General features: G+C 46.6%; 1 protein-coding gene across 1 annotated transcript in view; it reads right to left on the bottom strand.

Moving 5' to 3' along the window:
- The window catches only part of LOC143767489 (uncharacterized), a 32109-nt gene extending 14901 nt beyond the window's left edge, over nucleotides 1-17208 (bottom strand). Inside the window, exons 1-6 of the mRNA XM_077255876.1 lie at nucleotides 17160-17208; nucleotides 2686-2823; nucleotides 2377-2556; nucleotides 2171-2294; nucleotides 1990-2087; nucleotides 1704-1794 (exon numbers count right to left, since the gene is read on the bottom strand). Of these exons, the coding sequence (XP_077111991.1) occupies nucleotides 1704-1794; nucleotides 1990-2087; nucleotides 2171-2294; nucleotides 2377-2556; nucleotides 2686-2823; nucleotides 17160-17186 (658 nt within the window). The 5' untranslated portion in view covers nucleotides 17187-17208. The remainder of the gene's footprint in view (nucleotides 1-1703; nucleotides 1795-1989; nucleotides 2088-2170; nucleotides 2295-2376; nucleotides 2557-2685; nucleotides 2824-17159) is intronic.
- Nucleotides 17209-17909: the final 701 nt, after the last annotated feature.

Genomic DNA, 17909 nt, shown 5'->3' with positions numbered 1-17909 from the left:
GCACGCAATGTTGATCGTAAACAGATGAAGCAACTGACAGAATCTATGGATGGAAGGCTGTTGAGTGTTATCATAAAAAAAGGTGGCTATATTGGTCACTAATTTTTGGGGGTTTTGTTTTTGCATGTCAGAAATGTTTATTTCTAAATTTTGTGCAGTGATATTGGTTTACCTGGTGAAAATATACAAGTGAGTTGGGAATATATTTGGTTTTTATTAAGTTGCCTAATAATTCTGCACAGTAATAGTTACCTGCACAAACAAATGTCCTCATAAGATATCTAAATCTAAAAAAAAACCACTCCAACTTCCAAAAATATTGAGCTGTGATATTTATGAGTCTTTTGGGTTGATTGAGAACATAGTTGTTGATCAATAATAAAAATAATTCTCTAAAATACAACTTGCCTAATAATTCCGCACACAGTGTATACGATAGTAACTAGATGGAGGCCCGCTGCTATCACATCGGGAGGGCGGTAATGTCACGATGGGGGCAGGCTTTGCAGTGTTGAGAATCTCTCCCCCCATGTGCTCACAGCTCCTGGGCAGGGGAGGAAGCAGGGGATCACAGAGGATTCATTTTGTGAGGTAAAATATTTCACTGACTGTTTTTAAACAATATTTTACCTCACAAAATGTATCCTCTGCGATCTCCTGCTGTAATGTCAGTATTAGTCTTTTGATTCCTACCCTGCCCAGGAGATGTGGTATGCTCCGTACATGGTCAGATGAATGATCCACTACGCTTGCACGGAATGAGCATAATAAGTGCTTGCATATGTGTAGATCAGCGATTTATGTTATTTCAGTGGAAAATTCAGAATATACGGTTTCAGAAAGAGTTTTCAGAATTCTAAAAGAATATTATGTTTCGTATCACTTCTCAAAAACCTTACATGATAGAAAAAATCTGATTAATTTTGAAATCAGCATGAAAAAAAAAATCTATCAGGAACACTCAAAATTGTCCGAGGGACAAAACCTTGGTAACACAGTGTTATTTATTTACATGGCATAAGGACCCCTTTATTTTTGATAACCAGCCAAGATAAAGCTGACAGCTGAGGGCTGCAGCATGCTGCTGTAAGCTTTACTTGCGCTTGTTATCAAAAATAGGGGAAACACCATGTTTTTTTCTTTTCTTTAACACTGGCCAATCACAGCCATACCAATACTTGACAATGCTATGATGGGGCCAGAAGTGACCACACAGGAAAAGTTTGTTAATTGGGTAAACAAACATTTGTTTGGGCTGCTGTACTCGAACAGTAACACAGACTTCTGGGAAAAGTCCATGTACGGACACTAGGTGTCTGGAATGGTCCTTGAAATTTACCATTTGGTAGCCAGGATTCTAGGAAAGCAACATCAATATTACTCCCAACTTTCTCTTAGAGATCAACCATGAAGGTAAAATTATTCTTCTAATGATTTTCTAGGTTGTCAACACACATTACATATGTTGTCATTTGAATTTACAGACTAGCGATCTTGCCAGCTAAGGTCATAATCTTCTAATTCCAAGTAGTAGGTTGGATCCTCCAGGCTGTAAGCTGTGGTCAAATAAAGGAGAACTTCCAATGCCCAAAGTAATGGGGGCAGTGGCAGAATGGTGACCACATGATAAAGCCAATGAAGCCCTGACAGTCAGTATACAAGAATAATATGTGACTTCTCTATAATTAGTAGTTACCACTGACCTGGGTAGTCATATGTAGGAATCTCCTCTGTACATCGCTCATCACCCCTCACATATGTCTCTATAGTATTAATATAGGTCAGATCTTCATCCTGGAACAAATATTGTAAAAGTCACAGACAGATGAAAAAGTCACATCTATGATCATCTCTAATCCTGCCATCTCCACCGTTCTCATTACACAAGTATAAAACATATAATAGTGGTGCAAACAATACTGAATACAAGACCATCACAGTCCTCTACACATCATAGGAAAGATCTCATGACACCTTCTCTCCATCTACCTGATGATCCTGAGGAATATCAGGATTTTCTTGTTTACAGTCCTGTGGAAGAATAGGATGGTGACATCTCTCTGGTGTTGTCCTTTTACTGGATAGATCTGGTGGAAACACATACAGGGACTGAATTCATTCTTTACATACAGATAATTATAGGCAGTGAGTATTTAGTCCTGTCTATTACCTGGTGATGTGAGGGACTGGGGAACCTCCATCATGACGTCCATGTACAGATCTTTGTGTCCTTCTAAGTACTCCCACTCCTCCAGGGAGAAATAGACGGTGACATCCTCACACCTTATAGGAACCTGACACATACAATGATACCGTCATCCCCTGATCCCTTCACAGCATTACTGTATAATGTCCCAGCATTCCCAGCAGTGTCACCTTTCCAGTCAGCAGCTCAATCATCTTGTAGGTGAGTTCTAGGATCTTCTGGTCATTGATGTCCTCATGTATCAGGATGTGAGGTGGAGGCCCCGTGATTGGGCTCAGGAGTCTTTCCCATCCCTCAGATACAGGAGCCTGACAGCGCTCACTAGAGGTGTTCTTCACTACTGTGTAATCCTGGTTATGGAGAGACACATTAATAAATCTCACTACAGACATTTCCAGAGTCCTCACCTCTCCAGTTCTGTCCATCTGTTATTCCCATAGATAAGAATGATGTAATGTGATGTCATCAGAATCTCTCACCTCTCCAGTAAGCTGGAAGAGGATCTCTAGGGTGAGGTGTAATATCTTCTCCCTGTCCCTGTCCATCCTTGATGGGTCAATCAGGAGAATTCTCTTATATAGAAGATCTCCACTGAGAGGATCTGATATTGTAGCGACCTGAATGGGAAGATGAAGTCGATGTAACATCATAAAGAATCCTGTGTAATAATATAATTACTGAACATAATAAGAGAAAACATAAGAGATTTTGTATTTATGATCTATTGAATATGTAATCACAGGGTGTTGAAAAGAAAAATATAATAAAAGTTTCAGCTGTTGGACATTAAACAATAACATAAAAGTGAGATTTCTTTCCAGGAAGCGTAGTGAAAACCTGCAGTAATTGTACATTTACTGCTCAGAAATAATAGAATAACTACTGTGGGGTATTTTTTGCCATTTTTTTCCCAATTTTATATGGACCCAAAAATGGCACAAAATATAACTCATCCAGTAATAACTAAAATCTACAAGCTATGCACACAGGTCAATTGGCAGTGCTCTGGACACAGCACATGTCCGCTGCCGGCTATTGAATGCAGGTGATTCCACAGGTGATCACTGAACCGCGTGGAATCACCGCGCACAATACATTGTACAGGTGAGATTTATCTTGCGGAGATAGACATGCTGGGGTCTGGAGTAGGGTTGAGCAAAACGGATCGGACAATTTCAAAAGTCGCCGACTTTTGGCAAAGTCGGGTTTCGCGAAACCCGACCCGATCCCACTGTGGGATCGGCCATGCGGTCGGCGATCTTCGAGCCAAAGTCGCGTTTCGTATGACGCGTTCAGCGCCTTTTCTCAGCCAATGAAGGTGCACGCAGAGTGTGGGCAGCGTGATGACATAGGTCTCGGTCCCCACCATCTTAGAGAAGGGCATTACAGTGATTGGCTTGCTTTCTGCGGCGTCACAGGGGCTATAAAGGGGCGTTCCTGCCGACCGCCATCTTACTTCTGTCGATCGTAGCATAGGGAGAGGGTGCTGCAGCTTCGTCAGAAGAAGGGACATAGTTAGGGAGGGAAGATTAACCCCCAAACCGCTTGTGCTGTAGCGATTTCCACTGTCCAACACCACCTTTTCTTTGCAGGGGCAGTGGAGGCTAGATTTCTGTGCATCAGCTCTGTAGCTTATAAGGCTCCCTGATAGCTGCATTGCTGTTTGTACGCCGCTGTGCAAACCAACTGCTTTTTTAAAAGCAAAAATCCTGCTGCTCTTTCCTTTCTGCACAGTTATCTTGTTTATTTGTCCACACTTTTGTGTGCAGCCGTCCTTTTTATTGCTGGCTGCCATACTTGTCCTGAATGAGATCATTGTAGGGAGATTGTTATTGTAGTACAGTCCCTTTTTTTTTTTTAATATATCTGCCAGCCACTGTCTGCCACTGAAACTGTGTAGTGTAATACAGTGGGCCTGATTTTTTTCTGCTGTCTCCCACACATAAAAAAGGGAGATTTATACTGCCACAAAGTGCATCTGCGTCCGTCCTGTTTGTGGCATATCTGCCAGCCACTGTCAGCCACTCAAACTGTGTAGTGTAATACAGTAGGCCTGATTTTTTTCTGCTGTCTCCTACACATAAAAAGGGACATTTATATTGCCACTAAGTGCATCTGCATCTGTTCTGTTTGGCGTGTATCTGCCAGTCACTTTCCGCCACTTATACTGTGTAGTGTAATACAGTGGGCATGAATTTTGCAGCAGTCTCCCACACATATAGAAAGGGAGATTTAAATTCACAACAAGTTTGCATACACCTTCTACCTTGTTTTACAGTAGCATCTAACGGTTGTTAATTTGGTAACATTTTCCCAAGAATGAGGAAGTCTGGTGGAAGAGGTCGTGGCCATGGGCGAGCATTGCCAGCTGGTAATGATGGTGGTGGTGGTGGTGGAGCATCTGGTGGTAGTGGGAAAAGCAAAATAGCCCCTAAGGCTCAAGTTGTTGAGCCAGCGTCATCGTCTGGCTACATAAGGCCTCGAAGGCTCCCTTTTCTGGGAGTAGGAAAACCGCTTTTAAAGCCGGAGCAGCAGGAAAAAGTTTTGGCTTTCCTTGCTGACTCAGCCTCTAGCTCTTTCGCCTCCTCTTCCGAAAGTTCCAAATGTAAAAGCAGCGAGTCGTCAGTGGATGCTCCCGGTCAGGAACAAGTCGCTTCCTTGTGTCCTTCACCCAAAGCAAAAGTGAAGGATGCGGCAGGCGATGCTACAGTTTACTCCATGGAGCTCTTTACACATACCGTGCCAGGGTTAGAAAGGGAAATAGTTCACAGCCCATTACAAGATGAATCGGACATGGAGTGCACAGATGCACAGCCACAGCTAGATTATTATGCTGTTCCATTGACTCAGATCACAACATTGCCCTCGCAGTGTACTGAGCCACAATCTGACCCTGATGAGACTATGGTGCCCCGTCCCGAACGCTATAGCACCTTACACGGTGTCACAGAGGACGGTGCACAGGACATTGAAGAGGAGGTGATAGATGACCCAGTTGCTGACCCCAATTGGCAGCCATTGGGGGAACAGGGTGCCGCTGGCAGTAGCTCTGAATCGGAGGAGGATGAGCCGCAGCAGGCATCAACATCGCAACAGCTTTCATCTGGCAGGCCAGCCTCAGGCCCAAAACGTGTGTCAAAAACCACAACAGGTGTAGGACAGCATTGCAACCCGGTGACAGTAGCACGGCGTGCAAAGCCTGAAAAGTTGTTCCATAGTAGGACGAGTGCAGTGTGGCATTTTTTTAACCAAGGTCCGAATGATCGGTCCAAAGTTATATGTAAGAAATGCTCCAAGACCTTTAGCAGAGGGAAGAATCTACAAAGTTTAAATAAAACGTGCATGCATAGACATCTAACCAGCAGGCACTTGGAAGCATGGACTAACTGCCAAACTTCCCGTACCGTTGATGCACCTGCTCAAACTGAAGTTAGTCAGCAACGCAACATTGCTTCCCTCACTGGAAGCCCACCGGTTATGACACCACCAGTAACAAATGTGGAGGTATTGTCGCAAGGCCAAAGCAGTCAGGGTATCACAAGGTTCTTGGTTGGAAACACTGTAGGTAGGCCCACATCAAGAATACCATCACCAAGCCTCTCTCAATCTCTCATGACCACCACCACCCCCGCTATTTCCACCATATGCAGCTCTCCAGTCCAGCTCAGCCTACAAGAGACTCGATAGGAAAAGAAAGTACTCTTCCTCTCATCCGCGTACACAGGGTTTGAACGGCTACATTGCTCGACTAATCTCGTTAGAGATGATGCCGTACCGGTTGGTTGAAAGCGCAGCTTTCAAAGCCCTGATGGCCTACGCAGTACCACGGTATGACCTACCCAGTCGACACTTCTTTGCGAGAAAAGCCATCCCAGCACTCCACCAACATGTCAAAGAACGCATTGTCCATGCACTGAGGCAATCGGTCAGTAGAAAGGCGCACCTCACAACTGATGCATGGACCAGTAGGCATGGCCAGGGACGTTACGTGTCCATCACGGCACACTGGGTTAATGTGGTGGATGCAGGGTCCACAGGGGACAGCCATAGTGGCACAGTTCTGCCTAGCCCACGGTCTAGGAAACAGTTGGCTGTAGGCGTTTGCACCTCCTCCTCCTCCAGAAGCGAAAGCTCGTCCACAGAGCTCAGACGCAGGAACACTCCATCCGCAGCTGCCAGTGTTGCACCCGTGGTGTCCCATTATGGAACAGCTAGTGGTAAGCGTCAGCAGGCTGTGTTGGAAATGAAAAGTTTGGGCAACAACAGACACACCGCGGAAGTTCTGGCCGAGTTCTTGCAGCAAGAAACTCGTTCATGGCTGGGGAGTGTACATCTTGAGGCAGGCAAGGTAGTTAGTGATAACGGAAGGAATTTTATGGCTGCCATAGCCCTTTCCGAAATGAAACACATACCTTGCCTGGCTCACACCTTGAACCTTGTGGTGCAGTGCTTCCTTAAGAATTACCCTGATTTACCAGCCCTGCTCCTGAAGGTGCGCAGACTTTGCTCGCACATACGCCGGTCGCCCGTACACTCCAGCCGTATGCTTAACCATCAGCGATCGCTGAATCTTCCCCAGCATCGCCTAATAATAGACGTTGCAACAAGGTGGAACTCCACACTGCACATGCTTCAGAGGCTGTGTGAACAGAGGCGTGCTGTCATGTATTTGTGGGAGGATACACATACACGGGCAGGCAGTTGGATGGCAGACATGGAGTTGTCTGGTGTGCAGTGCTCGAAGCTCCAAGACTTCTGTCAAGTCCTTCAGTGTTTTGAGGAATGCACACGGCTGGTCAGTGCGGACGACGCCATCATAAGCATGAGCATCCCACTAATGCGTCTGCTGATGCAAAGTTTGACGCACATCAAGGAGCAGGCGTCTGCGGCCGAGGAGGAGGGAAGCCTTGATGACAGTCAGCCATTGTCTGGTCAGGGAATTCTCCGGGACGAGGTGGCGGATGAAGAGGAGGAGGAGGAGGAGGAGGATGGGGCTGAATAGAATAGAATGGGGGCAATAGAAACTGGTGGCATTGCAAGGTCAGGTACCGGTTTTTTGCGGGCCACAAGTGAGGTAGATTTTCAAGAAAGTGCTCCTCAACCCAGCACAAGCAGTGATTTGACACCTGGAACTTTGGCCCAGATGGCAGAGTATGCCTTGCGTATCCTAAAACGGGACCCCCGCATTATCATAATGATGACCGATGACGATTACTGGTTGGCCTGCCTCTTGGATCCACGATACAAAGGCAAATTACAAAATATCATGCCACATGAGAACCTTGAGCAAATATTGGCTACCAAACAAGCAACTCTTGTAGACCGTTTGGTTCAGGCATTCCCAGCACACAGCGGCGCTGATGGTTCTCGCACGAGCTGTAGGGGGCAACATGGCAGAGGTGCTAGAGGTGCACAAAGCCGAAGTGGCAATGGACAGAGGGGATTTCTCACCAGGTTGTGGAGTGATTTAGCAATGACCGCAGACACGACAGGTACTGCTGCATCGAGTCAAAGTGACGGAGACAGCATTTGTCCAGTATGGTTACCAACAATTTTTCTGCCAATATCGATGTTCTCCCTCACAGGTCATTCCCCTTTGATTACTGGGCATCTAAACTAGACACCTGACCCGAATTGGCAGAATATGCATTACAGGAGCTCGCTTGCCCAGCTGCTAGTGTGCTCTCAGAAAGAGTCTTCAGTGCTGCTGGTTCAATACTGACCGAAAAAAGGACACATCTGGCTCCCCGAAATGTTGATGATCTAACCTTCATTAAAATGAACCAATCATGGATTTCAAATTATTTTGCCCCACCTTCCCCTGCTGACATGTAGCTCGCCAGAAAAATTTCTTTGTTTTTGGCATCCTCTTACTGACTGCTCCAATTCTGCCATTTGCAGGTGCAGAATGTCCACCATAGGCCATTTTTATACCTCCCTAAATGGGCTGACTCCCCCCACAGGGCCGTGGTCACAACGTGGCGCAAGCACCCGTGCGAGTGCCGTTTGCCTGGACAGGTGGGTGTGCCCACTCTTGGGTCACGGCACTGGCACAGGGTCCCTCATAGTACAATGAAGTGTCTCTGACGGTGGTGGTGCACAACCAACATCAGACACACCATCGTAATATGAGGGACCCTGGGCCAGTACCGCCGCCAATGAGAGAGTGTTTGCCCCCAGCTCGAACTGTGCTCTAACACTTGCAAAACTTACCTCTCCCTGCCCCACCACTGTGTAGTCTGTGCTGTTAAATCCTTAAATGGCACTGCCATAACAAATTTGTTGCAATGATAGATGATAGTAAAAAAATACAGGGGCCATGGCCTCCATTTAGACCCCTTAATACTTTGCGCCAACTACCCCTGTCTGCAGCTCTGCAGAGGAGCCCACCCCTGTACCTCGTTATGCCACCAGTTTATTTATGACCAATTCCTTGGCCGACATTTAGCCCACTTTAGTATTTTGGCCTACTAACTGTGTCAGCCACTTCTAACAGTTGACCTCCGCTGAACAAAGCTATGCCACCTCTGTACTCCTGTTACCGATTGTGAACTTCATGTAGCCTACTTACTTATTTGTGCCTAGTAACTGTGTCAGCCTCTCATAACAGTTGTCCTCCCACGCTGAAACAAGCTAGGCCGCCTGGTTAGTCCTGCTAGCAGTTTTGAACTGCATTTAGCCACCTTTTTTTAGGTTAGGCCTCTGTCTGTCTGTCTGTCTGTCTTCGCCACACATTACAACTGTCCCCCCCCTGAAAAAAGCTAGGCCGCCTGGTTAGTCCTGCTAGCAGTTTTGAACTGCATTTAGCCACCTTTTTTTAGGTTAGGCCTCTGTCTGTCTGTCTTCACCACACATTACAACTGTCCCCCCCTGAAAAAAGCTAGGCCGCCTGGTTAGTCCTGCTAGCAGTTTTGAACTGCATTTAGACACCTTTTTTAGGTTAGGCCTCTGTCTGTCTGTCTGAGCCACTTATTACAGTAGTCCTCCGCTGAACCCAGCTATGCCTCCTGTGTACTCCCGTTACCAATTTGGAACTGCATTCAGCCAACTGTTTTATTTTAGGACTACTCAGTCTGTCTGAGCCACTTATTACAGTTGTCCTCCTCCTTCCCTGAACCAAGCTATGCCGCCTGTGTACTCCTCTTTCCAATCTAGAACAGCATTTAGCCAACTTATTTATTTTGTCCTAGTAACTGTTTCAGACTCTCACAACAGTTGTCCACCAAGGCTGAACCCAGCAAGGCCGCCTGTGCACTCCTCTTACCAATTGTGAACTGTATATAGCCTTCTTTTTTATTTTACGCCTACTCAGTGTGTCAGAGGCACTAATTACATTTGTCCTCCTCCGCTGAACCACGCTATGCCGACTGTGTACTCCTATTACAAATTGTAAACTGCAATTTGCCACCTTTTTTAATTGTAGGCCTTCTCTGTCTGTCTGAACCACTTATTACAGTTGTCCTCCGCTGAAAAAAAGCTATGCCGCCTGTGTACTCCACTAACCAATTTTGAACTGCATTTTGCCTACTTTCTTAGTTATGCCTACTAACTGTGTCTGCCTCCAATTACAGTTGTCCTCCACTCAACAAAGCAGAGCCTCAGTTTTCATCCGATATCAGATATTAAACTGCATTTGGCCTACTTGTTTGGTTTGGCCCTACTAATGGTGTTTGCTGCTCCTTGGTGTTCTCCTCCACTGAACAAAGCTGAGCTTCAATCTTCAGGCTTTAGGCCTATAGGAATTTTTAAACTGCATTTGGCTTACTAGTTTGGTTGGGCCCTAGTAACGGTGTCTGCCGCTCCTTGCTTTTCTCCTCCACTGAACAAAGCTGAGCTTCAATCTTCAGGCTTTCAGCCTGTATTTAGAATATGAAACTGCATTTGGCCTACTAGTTTGGTTGGGCCCTACTAACGGTGTCTGCTGCTTGTTGTTCTCCACTGAACAAAGCAGTGCCGCCTGATTACTCCTGTTACTGTCATGATTCTCAATGGCGAGAGAACATAGCCCAGCATATATGAGAACTAGCTCTTGGAAGATGGAAACTTTACTGACCATGAACTAAACCTGCAGCACAACTAGAAGTGGCCGGGTAGCATGCCTACGTTTTTTATCCCTAGATGCCCAGCGCCAGCCGGAGAACTACCTAATCCTAGCAGAGGAAAAGACAGTCCTGGCTCACCTCTAGAGAAATTTTCCCAAAAGGCAGACAGAGGCCCCCACATATATTGGCGGTGATTTTAGATGAAATGACAAACGTAGTATGAAAATAGGTTTAGCAAAATCGAGGTCCGCTTACTAGATAGCATGAAGACAGAAAGGGCACTTTCATGGTCAGCAGAAAACCCTATCAAAACACCATCCAGAAATTACTTTAAGACTCTAGCATTAACTCATAACACCAGAGTGGCAATTTCCGCTCACAAGAGCTTTCCAGACACAGTAACGAAACAGCAGCTGTGAACAGGAACAAAATGCAAAAACACACAAGGACAAAAGTCCAACTTAGCTAGGAGTTGTCTAGTAGCAGGAACATGCACAGAAGGCTTCTGATTACATTGCTGACCGGCATGAAACTGACAGAGGAGCAAGGTTATATAGCGACTCCCACATCCTGATAGGAGCAGGTGAACAGAGGGGATGATGCACACAAGTACAATTCCACAAGTGGCCACCGGGGGAGCCCAGAATCCAATTTCACAACAGTACCCCCCCCTCAAGGAGGGGGCACCGAACCCTCACCAGAACCACCAGGGCGATCAGGATGAGCCCTATGAAAGGCATGGACAAGATCGGAGGCATGAACATCAGAGGCAGTGACCCAAGAATTATCCTCCTGACCGTATCCCTTCCATTTGACCAGATACTGGAGTTTCCGTCTGGAAACACGAGAGTCTAAGATCTTTTCCACAATGTACTCCAACTCACCCTCAACCAACACCGGAGCAGGAGGCTCAACGGAAGGCACAGCCGGTACCTCATACCTGCGCAACAATGACCGATGAAAAACATTATGAATCGAAAAGGATGCAGGGAGGTCCAAACGGAAGGACACAGGGTTAAGAATCTCCAATATCTTGTACGGGCCGATGAACCGAGGCTTAAACTTAGGAGAAGAAACCCTCATAGGGACAAAACGAGAAGACAACCACACCAAGTCCCCAACACAAAGCCGAGGACCAACACGACGACGGCGGTTGGCAAAAAGCTGAGTCTTCTCCTGGGACAACTTCAAATTGTCCACCACCTGCCCCCAAATCTGATGCAACCTCTCCACCACAGCATCCACTCCAGGACAATCCGAAGATTCCACTTGACCGGAGGAAAATCGAGGATGAAACCCCGAATTACAGAAAAACGGGGACACCAAGGTGGCAGAGCTGGCCCGATTATTGAGGGCGAACTCCGCCAAAGGCAAAAAAGCAACCCAATCATCCTGATCCGCAGACACAAAACACCTCAAATATGTCTCCAAGGTCTGATTAGTCCGCTCGGTCTGGCCATTAGTCTGAGGATGGAAAGCAGACGAAAAAGACAAATCTATGCCCATCCTAGCACAGAATGCCCGCCAAAATCTAGACACGAATTGGGTCCCTCTGTCAGAAACGATATTCTCCGGAATACCATGCAAACGAACAACATTTTGAAAAAACAGAGGAACCAACTCGGAAGAAGAAGGCAACTTAGGCAAGGGAACCAGATGGACCATCTTAGAGAAACGGTCACACACCACCCAGATGACAGACATCTTCTGAGAAACAGGCAGATCCGAAATAAAATCCATCGAGATGTGCGTCCAAGGCCTCTTCGGGATAGGCAAGGGTAACAACAATCCACTAGCCCGAGAACAACAAGGCTTGGCCCGAGCACAAACGTCACAAGACTGCACAAAGCCTCGCACATCTCGTGACAGGGAAGGCCACCAGAAGGACCTTGCCACCAAATCCCTGGTACCAAAGATTCCAGGATGACCTGCCAACGCAGAAGAATGAACCTAAGAGATGACTCTACTGGTCCAATCATCAGGAACAAACAGTCTACCAGGTGGGCAACGATCAGGTCTATCCGCCTGAAACTCCTGCAAGGCCCGCCGCAGGTCTGGAGAAACGGCAGACAATATCACTCCATCTTTAAGGATACCTGTGGGCTCAGAATTACCAGGGGAGTCAGGCTCAAAACTCCTAGAAAGGGCATCCGCCTTAACATTCTTAGAACCCGGTAGGTAAGACACCACAAAATTAAACCGAGAGAAAAACAACGACCAGCGCGCCTGTCTAGGATTCAGGCGCCTGGCAGACTCAAGGTAAATTTAATTTTTGTGGTCAGTCAATACCACCACCTGATGTCTGGCCCCCTCAAGCCAGTGACGCCACTCCTCAAAAGCCCACTTCATGGCCAAAAGCTCCCGATTCCCAATATCATAATTCCGCTCGGCGGGCGAAAATTTACGGGAAAAAAAGGCACAAGGTCTCATCACGGAGCAGTCGGAACTTCTCTGCGACAACACCGCCCCAGCTCCGATTTCAGAAGCGTCGACCTCAACCTGAAAAGGAAGAGCAACATCAGGCTGACGCAACACTGGGGCGGAAGAAAAGCGGCGCTTGAGCTCCCGAAAGGCCTCCACAGCATCAGGGGACCAATCAGCAACATCAGCACCCTTCTTAGTCAAATCAGTCAATGGTTTTACAACATCAGAAAAACCAGCAATAAATCGACGATAAAAGTTAGCAAAGCCCAAAAATTTCTGAAGACTCTTAAGAGAAGAGGGTTGCGTCCAATCACCAATAGCCTGAACCTTGACAGGATCCATCTCGATGGAAGAGGGGGAAAAAATGTATCCCAAGAAGGAAATCTTTTGAACCCCAAAAACACACTTAGAACCCTTCACACACAAGGAATTAGACCGCAAAACCTGAAAAACCCTCCTGACCTGCTGGACATGAGAGTCCCAGTCATCCGAAAAAATCAGAATATCATCCAGATACACAATCATAAATTTATCCAAATAATCGCGGAAAATGTCATGCATAAAGGACTGGAAGACTGAAGGGGCATTTGAAAGACCAAAAGGCATCACCAAATACTCAAAATGGCCCTCGGGCGTATTAAATGCGGTTTTCCACTCATCCCCCTGCTTGATTCGCACCAAATTATACGCCCCACGGAGATCAATCTTAGAGAACCACTTGGCCCCCTTTATACGAGCAAACAAATCAGTAAGCAGTGGTAACGGATATTGATATTTAACCGTGATTTTATTCAAAAGTCGATAATCAATACACGGCCTCAAAGAGCCGTCTTTCTTAGACACAAAGAAAAAACCGGCTCCTAAGGGAGATGACGAAGGACGAATATGTCCCTTTTCCAAGGACTCCTTTATATATTCTCGCATAGCCGCGTGTTCAGGCACAGACAGATTAAATAAACGACCCTTAGGGTATTTACTACCCGGAATCAAGTCTATGGCACAATCGCACTCCCGGTGCGGAGGTAGTGAACCAACCTTGGGTTCTTCAAAAACGTCACGAAAGTCAGACAAGAATTCAGGAATCTCAGAGGGAATAGATGATGAAATGGAAACCAAAGGTACGTCCCCATGAGTTCCTTTACATCCCCAGCTTAACACAGACATAGCTCTCCAGTCGAGGACTGGGTTATGAGATTGCAGCCATGGCAATCCCAGCACCAAAACATCATGTAGATTATACAGCACCAGAAAGCGAATAACCTCCTGGTGATCCGGATTAACACGCATAGTCACTTGTGTCCAGTATTGTGGTTTATTACTAGCCAATGGGGTGGAGTCAATCCCTTTCAGAGGTATCGGAGCCTCCAATGGCTCCAAATCATACCCACAGCGTTGGGCAAAGGACCAATCCATAAGACTCAAAGCAGCGCCAGAGTCGACATAGGCGTCCGCGGTAATAGATGACAAAGAACAAATCAGGGTCACAGATAGAATAAACTTAGACTGTAAAGTGCTAATTGAAACAGACTTGTCAGGCTTCTTAGTACGCTTAAAGCATGCTGATATAACATGAGTTGAATCACCACAATAGAAGCACAACCCATTTTTTCGTCTAAAATTCTGCCGCTCGCTTCTGGACAGAATTCTATCACATTGCATATTTTCTGGCGTTTTCTCAGTAGACACCGCCAAATGGTGCACAGGTTTGCGCTCCCGCAGACGCCTATCGATCTGAATAGCCATCGTCATGGACTCATTCAGACTCGCAGGCACAGGGAACCCCACCATAACATCCTTAATGGCATCAGAGAGACCTTCTCTGAAAATCGCCGCCAGGGCGCACTCATTCCACTGAGTAAGCACAGACCATTTGCGGAATTTTTGGCAGTATATTTCAGCTTCATCTTGCCCCTGAGACAAGGACATCAAGGCCTTTTCCGCCTGAAGCTCTAAATGAGGTTCCTCATAAAGCAACCCCAAGGCCAGAAAAAACGCATCCACATTGAGCAACGCAGGATCCCCTGGTGCCAATGCAAAAGCCCAGTCCTGAGGGTCGCCCCGGAGCAAGGAAATTACAATCCTGACCTGCTGTGCAGGGTCTCCGGCAGAGCGAGACTTCAGGGACAAAAACAATTTGCAATTATTTTTAAAATTTTGAAAGTGAGATCTATTCCCCGAGAAGAATTCAGGCAAAGGAATTCTAGGCTCAGACATAGGTGCATGAACAACAAAATCTTGCAAATTTTGTACCTTTGTGGCGAGATTATTCAAACCTGTAACTACACTCTGAAGATCCATTTGAAACAGGTGAACACAGAGCCATTCAAGGATTAGAAGGAGAGAAAGAGAGGAAGGCTGCAGCATAGGCAAACTAGCAAGTGATTCAATTAAGAGCACACTCAGAACTAGAGAAAAAAAAAAAAAAAAAAAAAATTGTAGCAGACTTCTTTTTTCTCTCCTTTCTCAGCCAGTAATTTAACCCTTTTTTGGGCCGGTCAAACTGTCATGATTCTCAATGGCGAGAGAACATAGCCCAGCATATATGAGAACTAGCTCTTGGAAGATGGAAACTATACTGACCATGAACTAAACCTGCCGCACAACTAGAAGTGGCCGGGTAGCATGCCTACGTTTTTTATCCCTAGATGCCCAGCGCCAGCCGGAGAACTACCTAATCCTAGCAGAGGAAAAGACAGTCCTGGCTCACCTCTAGAGAAATTTTCCCAAAAGGCAGACAGAGGCCCCCACATATATTGGCGGTGATTTTAGATGAAATGACAAACGTAGTATGAAAATAGGTTTAGCAAAATCGAGGTCCGCTTACTAGATAGCATGAAGACAGAAAGGGCACTTTCATGGTCAGCAGAAAACCCTATCAAAACACCATCCAGAAATTACTTTAAGACTCTAGCATTAACTCATAACACCAGAGTGGCAATTTCCGCTCACAAGAGCTTTCCAGACACAGTAACGAAACAGCAGCTGTGAACAGGAACAAAATGCAAAAACACACAAGGACAAAAGTCCAACTTAGCTAGGAGTTGTCTAGTAGCAGGAACATGCACAGAAGGCTTCTGATTACATTGCTGACCGACATGAAACTGACAGAGGAGCAAGGTTATATAGCGACTCCCACATCCTGATAGGAGCAGGTGAACAGAGGGGATGATGCACACAAGTACAATTCCACAAGTGGCCACCGGGGGAGCCCAGAATCCAATTTCACAACATGTTACCAATTTTGAACTTTATTTGGCCCACTTTATTATTTCGACCTACTAACTGTGTCTGCCACTCATTACAGTTGTCCTCCACTGAACAAAGCAATGCCGCCTGTTCAGTCCTGTTACCAATTTTGAACTGCATTTAGCCTACTTTATTCTTTGGGCCTATATCTGTGTTTCCTCCTCATCCTGCCCATTGCCCAGCCACGGCTAGATGAGTCTGCTGGTACATTGACCCAGACCACTACATTCCCCTTGCACTCTACACAGCCAGTATCTGACCCTGCTGAAAGTCAGGTTCCCCTTCCTGCATACTATACCACCTTACACGGGGACAAAGAGGAAGGTGCAGATGAAAGTGCAGATGAAAGTGCAGGTTCCTTCAGCAGGTGGGGGGGCATACTCGTTGTTGACGTCACAGGGCCCCTCAGAGTACGCAAAAGTGTCTCTGCCGGTGGGAGGCACCCCCGACGTCAAACACCGACTTACTTTGAGGGGCCCTGTGCCAGTGCCAATGCGAACGAGTGTGCCCCCCCTGCTTGCTCTGGATCACAGCACTTGCAAAGTTGAAATACTGACCTCTCCCTGCTCCACCGCTATGACGTAGTCCGCGTTTCCTGGGCCCACGAAAAACTTGAGCCAGCCCTACCCCCCCACAACTTTAACCAAATGACCCCCAATTTTCAGTGCCTAACTATTATTATAAGGTAAATTTAGATTCACAAGCTTAAGTGACAAGAATTGATGTTTCTGACATTAAAATGGGCACTGTAGGTGTTTTCCTGTCCTCCACTCACTGCCGACTTTGATTCCCCATTGACTTAAATTGGGTTTCGTGTTTCGGTCGATCCCCGACTTTTTGCGATAATCAGCCGATTTCACTCGACTCGACTTTTGACAAAGTCGGGTTTCGCGAAACCCGACTCGATCCTAAAAAAAGTAAAAGTCGCTCAACCCTAGTCTGGAGAGATGCACTGTATGTCCGTGGATGAGCCACGGGCATGGGTGCATGCATAGTGGGCATGGGATTTTTTGAAATCTCATCCATTATGCTGTCACAGCTGCACGCTGCGGGTTGAACAATGATGAAGTACGCAGAGTCCAACCTGCAGCGTTTGCTGATTGTGTGCACCTACCCTCAGAGATACAGAAGGCAAAGATAAAGGTCACAACACTAGAGATGAGGGAGGCAGAGGGCCCAGTAGTCTCAGCACTGAAGGGGTTACTGCCCCCGCCCAGTAATGGGGAATCTCCAGCACCTACCTCCACCTGCAGAGCCGCACACCACATATATGGCTGTTCTGTGCGCACAGGACCTGTGATGAGGTCACAGGAGGGGAGGAGTCAGGGGTCACATGATCAGGGGCCTCAGTGTATGCAGGACTCTGATGTGCTGGTTGTCATGGTGCTGGATGAGGGGAAGTTTATGTGTGGGGTCAGGAGGGGTTTACAGGGTGGGTGTAGCAGAGCCGTGTTTGTACGAGGTACGGAGAGGAGCTGCGTGTGTACGAGGTGTACGGAGCGGAGCCGTGTGTGCGAGGTGTATGGAGCGGAGCCGTGTGTATGAGGTGTACGGAGCGGAGCCGTGTGTGCGAGGTGTATGGAGCGGAGCCGTGTGTGTCAGCGGAGTCGTGCATGTACGATATGAAGCAAGCCATGTATGTGCGACGATAGTGTGGAACCACACATGTATGACATGAATGCTGCTAATCCGTGCATGTGTAGGAGTGGAGAAGCTGTTGGTCGCTCCCTGACATTCTAAAGGAGTCAAAGTATTTGATGTTCATTTCTGATTTTAAAGTCATTTTTCAAGCTGGTGTTATAAAGTATTCTAATTTACTGAGATAATGACTTTTGGGTTTTCATTGGCTGTAAGCCAATCATCAACATTATCAGAAACTAGATGGCAGCCCGATTCTAAAGAATCGGGAGTCTAGAATCCATATATACTTTATTTATTCAAATGTAAGAATAATTTGGTGGGCGGGGACCCTCGGCCTCCGATTTGGTTGG

This window comes from Ranitomeya variabilis, chromosome 4, assembly GCF_051348905.1.
Source record: "Ranitomeya variabilis isolate aRanVar5 chromosome 4, aRanVar5.hap1, whole genome shotgun sequence".
NCBI classification, from domain to species: domain Eukaryota; kingdom Metazoa; phylum Chordata; class Amphibia; order Anura; family Dendrobatidae; genus Ranitomeya; species Ranitomeya variabilis.
The sequence above is the reverse complement of the archived record's forward strand: the minus strand, read 5'-3'. Positions and strand labels throughout refer to the sequence as shown.